The 7249-nt window shown below is 41.6% G+C and overlaps 1 protein-coding gene across 1 annotated transcript in view; it reads right to left on the minus strand.

Moving 5' to 3' along the window:
• Positions 1-3307: 3307 nt before the first annotated feature.
• KBTBD12 (kelch repeat and BTB domain containing 12) overlaps positions 3308-7249 on the minus strand; it is a 133579-nt gene continuing 129637 nt past the window's right edge. The window contains exon 5 of the mRNA XM_007953212.1: positions 3308-3489. Coding sequence (XP_007951403.1) covers positions 3308-3489 — 182 coding nt within the window. The remainder of the gene's footprint in view (positions 3490-7249) is intronic.

Consider the following 7249-nt stretch of genomic DNA (forward strand, 5'->3'; position numbering starts at 1 on the left):
TATAGAGTCAATCAGAGAGAACAATGAGGCTGCACTGTTGAACACAAAAACTGAAGTCAGTTATGGTTGACAGCTGCAGTCTTCTGTCAGCTTCAGCATCCAAATTATTTCCTTCTTACACTCTGTTGCTTAGTTTCAAGCAACCTTGTTTCACAAACATAAGAACTAGCAAAAAGTAGATGCTTTATAAGAAGCCTTAATGCAGTATTAGGAGTTTCCAATTAAAGTGAAAAAGGTCTGACAGGAAATTTTGTTTCAGAGTTGACTCGCATACAATATCTAAGAATAAGAGGGTGGGACTTCTTGTTTTTAATTACAATTATGAAAGTTAGACAAGGAGTACCCAGAGCGTGAAATAAGCACTAAAGCAAGCAACTAGTCCATTATATACAATTGTAAGATCAAACATCTGAAATCACAAAGTACCTATTTGGATTCCAGGGCTTCCACAGAAGGACGTTTGAGAAACTGGGTGTGTAGATTCCCTTCCATCCTTCCCAGACAGCTAGGCCTAGGTCCTCTGCCCTCCTCTACTTGCCCTCAGGATTCTCCAGCTATCTCCCTCCTGACATTTCCCATATGAGGTCTCACATTAGACAGGAGTCACACTGTACCCGTCATACTTCTTACTGAGTGGGTGGCAGTCTCACCCAGGATCAGCCTCAGGTACCTCTGCTGCCTGAAAAGGTCTATCTCGAGGAGGCTGCACACAAAAGCCATCAGAGATGTCTTAGCTTCCAGCAAAGCCCTGGTCCATCATCCCTTGGGCTGTCAGTGCATTTCCCAGAACACCAACCAGAAGAGCCCAGTGGCTTGGGTCTAAGGATTAAGAACTATCTCAATCCACATGTAAATCTTGCTCTAAAATCCGAGAGATTCAATGAAAGTAGCAAGTTCTGTTTTGGGCACTTTGTTTTGTGAACAATATTGACTAAAACTGATAGTGATAATAATAATGATGGCAGTTAAATAATGTTTCTTGTTTTAGTGTTTTTAACAGGCATCCTGCTCAGAACTTTCTCACTTAGTCTTCACATCTACCCTATAAAGTATGTAGAATTTTTCTTCCTATTTGTATCGAGGAAAATAAGACTTTAAGGTTATAAGGTTATTTTGTCTAAGATCACACAATTAGTTAAAGCAGCAGAGCTGGAACTAGAACTCAGATCTTGAATTCAATATATCTAAAAGATATGTCATGATATACCAACAAGGCCTCTTTGATCTAGGGAACTGGGACAGCTTCTAGTATGTTCAAGTACATTGAGGTAAGCACAGTGATTCTTTTCAGAGTAGCTCAGGGAAGCAGAGATCCTACAGTGACTGTCCTCTGCTGTGACTGCCACCAACTGGCACAGGCCACCGTGAAGAAAAAGGAGCCACAGGTTGTGTCCTCCATCAGGGGAAGAATTCTATCAGTGTGTTTTAACTCAGAATCCTAGACATGGTCAGAGACCAAAACCTCTGATTGAGAAATGCTGCCCCACTCAGACCACCCAAATACCTATCCTGTGCCAGGTACCATGTAGGCCCTTGGGGTACAACTGAGAAGACACAGATGTGGACTCCGCTCTCCTGGAATTTAGATTACTTGGGGAAATTACCTGGATAGTCTCAGTGGCCTTGCCTCCATGGTGGAAGAAGCAAATTTCCAAGTGGCTCAAGTTTCCATTAGACCTGTCTCTGTTTCCTGAGCCAGCAGCTAAAACCTAGGACGTAGGTCTGAGGGTCCCCATAGTCACACTTAACCAAAGAACTGTCTGGATCTAGAGTTTGTCTCCCTCTGGAAAAACCCTGGGGACATGAGTTTTCTATTAAGGAATTACTAGCCACTGATGCTTAAATAAATGGAGTCCTTGGGTGGCAAAAATTGTTAAGTGCTTGGCTGCTAGCCATAAAGGCTGGTGGTTCAAATCCACCCAAAGGGGCCTCAGAAGAAAGGTCTAGCAATTTACTTCTAGAAAACCCAATGAAGTACAATTCTACTCTGACAAAGATGGAGTCTCCATGAATTGGAGTCAACTTGATGGCAATTGGTTTAGTTATGCTTAAAAAAATAGCCTGGTGCAATGTAAACCTCTTTTGGAAAATTGTTGAAACACAACTACAAAATTTATTTTTTGAATCCACGGTGCTTCCAGAAGTACAGATGGTACTCTGACCATGTCTAAGATTTTGAGTTAAAACAGTCCTGATAGATTTCCCATGTGTTGGTTAAACGTAGTCCCTAACACAGACACAGATGGTTTTCTGGTTAAGCTCAATTGTGGGCTGAAAAAGGTGGTTTCATTGTTACCCTACAACAGTTGGGAAGATATTGCAAAGGCTGGGTCCCACAGGGAAGCAGGTAGCCAAAGCAACTCTGCTTCCTCTCTCATCCATTCCAGGGACTGGCCTAATTCCTAAGGGCCAGATTGCAGAAGATCATGTATGTCTGAGAGCTTGGGGGAAGGCAGTCCAAGACTCTTTGTATCAACCCGGAAGTGGACCAGGCTGTAGAATTCCTCATCTCGGCTTCCTGACATAGACTCAGCCCAGGACTGAATTGTTCTGCTCACTGTGGTTTGGTTTGGGTGCCATGGCTGGCATGGACTTGTAGTCCACTGCTAGCCACACTGCTGGCTGTATTGCTACAACAGAAGGGTATTCTGAATGAGAATAGGCAATAGTTGTAAGACTGAAGCCAGAACAGAGCAGAAAAAGTCTACTTTCCTTTACCACCATTATTTTTAGGTAATTCTCCTGCCCAAATACCCAGGTTCAAAATCCTCAGTATTTCAGGCATTGGTCATTTAGCTACTGCCTACTTTTCTAGTCTTAGTAGTAAACCCTGTTCCCCAAGCAACCTGGCTAGTTGGGATGCTTCAAATGTGGTGCTTTCCCACGTTGGGCCTTTGCTCAGCTGTTTCAGGAACCTTACCACCAACTGCACCAATGGACTGCTTCCTCTTCATCCTTCATGGCCCTGATAAAAGGTTTGCTTCTTGGCAATGCTGTCCTTGAGTCCCCCAGCAGTGCAAGATCTCTTTATTTCCTTGCACTCCTGTGGCATTCACCCTCCTGTCCTGCTCCTGTAGTCAGTATTCACATTCTGCCTTGTAGAGTCTTATCTAGTCTATCAGATTGGGAGGGCCTTGAGGGCAGGTGCTGGCACTCTACCTCACAGTGCCCAATATACTCTGCTTTGCACATGGGCCACTACACATGCAATACTTATTACCAGGATGACTGATGGGTGTCTGTGGGCTCTCTCCATTCCAAGTGCCTCATCTGCAGACACAAAAGGAGATTATATAGCAATGTGACCTCAGTGCTCATTGCCTTCTTCCACCAAATCTGAAGGTGGAGGGATTAGGTCTCGGGGATTCATCCTGGCCACCAGGCACACATCATAGCTATCATGCATGAGGACGTTAATGGCTACAACATTCCATTGGTTTTCCCATGGGTCCAGCTCCAATATTTCTTTGGAAATAACTTCATGGCGATCTGAAAAACAGCAAAATAAATAAATAATTAAAAAAAAAAAAAAGAAAAGACAAAATACCATGGGGGTATTAAATTCTGAGGTCATCATCACTGTATTAAACAATTTCCTCTAAAAGGCATTATGACAAAGAATTAATTAACAAGCAATTGAAAAAAATACTTTATATTTAACTATTTATTTTTAAAATTTTATTGGGCTTTGGGTGCAAATTTACCAAACAATTTTTTTTTTTTTACATTCAACAGTTCCTGCACATTTTATTTCAAACCCTGATTATCATCCCAGACCATAACAAACTTTTCTCTCCTGTCTCTGTGGCTCCCCTCCCCTCCCTGTGCCCTTCTTAATGATGCATTCCTGTCTGTCCAGCTTTCCCTTTAGGTGAATGCTGTCCCTCTGGTGTCTCCTGGCTGATTGCTCTAAGGGGTGCATCTCCCTAGAGTAAGTGAGTGCATTGCCCTGGGGTAGGTGTTCTGTATATAGGTCTTTCTACTGTTGGGCTGAGAACCAATCCATGGGAATGAGTCCATTTCCAGGCCTGAAGGGTAACCCAGGGCCATAGTCTCAGCGGTTCCACCAGACTCTATCTGACCAATAATTCTGGTCAGTTTTGTTTTTGAATTTTGTTCCACTTTGAAAAAAGATACTTTATTTATATATTTTCCCCGGATTATTTTTTTTTTAGAGTTTGTTTTACATTCAACATTACGTGTACATTTAGTTTCACTCCCTATATACCATCCCCAACCCTAACCCAGTCTCCTACCCTCCTGACCAGTAACCCTACCCCCATGCCCCTCATAGTTTTGTACTCCTGTGTGTCCTGCATTTCATCTGTGCGAGTGTTGCCCCTCTGGTGCCTGTAGCTGATTGCTCCAAGGGATGCATTTCCATAGAGTATGTGGGTATGTCACCCTGGGTTGAGTGGTCTGCATGTATATCTTGTTTACTATTGGGCTGAGAGCCAGCTCCTGGAAGTGAGCTTTATTCCAGGCCCAGAATGTATCCCAGAACCGTAGTATTAGGGGTCTCACCGGACTCCATTCAACTGGTAATTCTGGTCATTATTGAGTTTTTGGATTTTGTTCCACGTTTTTCCTCCCACTCTATCCAGGATCTTCAGATTTGATCCTTTCCTGAGTGGCTGGCATTGGTAGCCAGGCACCATCTAGTTCTGGTCCTAAGGGCCATCATGTCCCAGGGCTGATTGCTTCCAAATGGCCTTGTTTTTTTGCACTCTTCTTCACTTCTGATGATGAGACCATTAGCTGCATCTTAGATGACTGATCGAATGCTTTTAAGACTCCAGTCACTGCTCACCAATGTAGGATGACAAATAAGACTTTTATGTATTTTGTTGTGCCAATTGAGTTTGGTGTCCCCCGATACTATGGTCCTGAGTTGATAGATCCATTGGTTTTCTCTCCCACAGTTTCTGGGTGTCTCTGTGTCTTCTGTTGTTTCTGTAATGATTGTGGTTATTTTGTATCACTGGTATCTGTGCAAGATTAGCCTCCGCTGAATCTTCCTTGGTCTAGAGTGTACTCCTGTTCACTGACCCCCATCTGATCTTCTCAGATGTTTATGTGTTTATCTGTAGCCTGGTGTTTGGTGTTGTGGATATACTGGTTGGTATTAGCATCTGTTGTCTATATAATATGTGCACAACTCAGTGTCCTCCCTCTTCCTAATGTTATCATGGTGGTCCTGGACTCTTTTTATTCCATACCTCCCCTTACCCATGCCAGCACATGGCCCCCAACTAGCCCAAAATTAATCCAAAATACTTTATATTAAACTAAAATGATACTTTAAATAGAAGCATAGTGTTTCTAATATTTAAGAAGCAAAGAAATATGTTACAACTCACATTCAAAAGTAAATCAAGAAGCACTGAGAACTGTATAAAGTTGAAAGATGTTCCAATGCCATGCTAAAAACTTATCAATTATACAAACAAGGGATGAAAACTGTCCTTATTTCTATTCTAACGAGAGGAGGCATGGCTGAAGTAATGTGCCACTGGCTTCCCAAGCTGACGTTTATTCTCATGCAGATAAACCCAAAAAACCCAAACTCACTGCCATTGAGTCAATTCTGACACACAATGTTCCCCCATTGGGTAAATCTTTATGGGAGTAGATTGTCCCATCTTCCTTCCATGGAGTGGCTGCTGGGTTTGAACTGACAACCTTCTGGGTAGCAGTCAAATGCCTTAGGCACTGAGCCACCAGAGCTCCTTCTCATGCAGATAGGGATGCTAATACTCAACCTTCCTTTCAGGAAACAGATGGAACACTCAAACTGGATAATTTGAAGAGAGTTTAGTAGAGGAACCATCAGTAAAAGTGTGGGTGGGATTAGGAAAACCTGCAATGAATGAAACAATACCCTAGGACTAATGGCAGTCAGGGGCCATTATCATCCCTAGGCCTGAAAGTAAGGAGAAAGAGTGGTTATTGGAACTTTGAAAGGGTAACTGTATGGAGGGGGCCACCTGGCAGGAGCACACTTAGTAGAAGAAGAGGGATACAGCCATTCTCAGCAAACCAGCATAGAGGGAGTAGGGTATTTATCACCTTGCATTCCTACTGCAGATAAATATCTGAATTCTACTCTCCTTTCATCTGCCAATTTCCTGCTGGACCCAACTAGAAGCCAAAGGACCAGCAAGCCCCTTGATCCGCTTCATTAGACTTTTCACCTGAGATAATTTTCCTTAAGACTTACAGGGTTCAGAGCATGTAGAGAAGGGCAGATGATGGATTTGGTGGGGCAAATGGATGATTTCCAGCCCAGATGCCTATTTTACAATTTTATAATAATTAAAGGAGATAATGTGTCCAGTTCATTCCTGGCATATAGAAGTCAATTTTTGAAATGGTCCATGTGTGCTTGTAAAGAATGGTATTCTGCAGTTGTGGGTGCAGTACTCCATACATGTTCATTAGGTCATATTATTCAACTTGTCTACATATTTACTGATTTTCGTGGGGTTGTTCTGTCAATTGCTTGGATAGTTATGTTAAAATATTCCAGTAAGTTATAGATTTTTAAATTTCTCCCTTTAGTTATGTTCAACTTTAGCATACACACTCTGAATATGTATTACCCACTGATATTGAGTCAATTCCAACTTTCAGCAACCCCTATTGGGTTTCCAAGGCTGTAAATCTTTATAGAAGGAGATTGCCTCATCTTCTTCCTGTGGAGCAGCTGGTAGTTTTGACCCAATGACCTTCTGGTTAGCAGCCAAATGCCTTACCCATTATGCCACTTGAGCTCCTTTTGAATCTGCATTAAGTACATATAAATTACAATTTTTAAAGTATCTTCCTGATGAGTTTAAACCTTTTATCTGTATGAAGTGGCCCTCTTACTGTAGTAAGATACAAATACAGTTACATCAGAATTCTTTTGGCTAGTATTATATGTAATAAAAAGTAGAATTTTAAAAACTATTCTGACAATCTTTGTCTTTTAGTTAGAGCATTTAGGGCATTTACATTTAATACAATTACTGATATATTTTGACTTAAATTTACCATCTTATTTTGGGCTTTGTATGTGTTTTATGTGTTCTTTCTTTCATTGCTGTCTTGGGTATCGCTTGAGCATATTTTATCATTCCATTTCTTCCCCTCTACTGATTTACAAGTTACATACCCTATTTCTGTTCTTTTGGTGGTTATGCTAGAAATTAGAACATGCATACTCAATTTATCAACATATAAAGATAACCAATATCTTGACCTTCCT

Source organism: Orycteropus afer, unplaced genomic scaffold (genome assembly GCF_000298275.1).
Source record: "Orycteropus afer afer isolate SDZICR_OR568_19922 unplaced genomic scaffold, OryAfe1.0 scaffold00377, whole genome shotgun sequence".
Lineage (NCBI taxonomy): Eukaryota > Metazoa > Chordata > Mammalia > Tubulidentata > Orycteropodidae > Orycteropus > Orycteropus afer.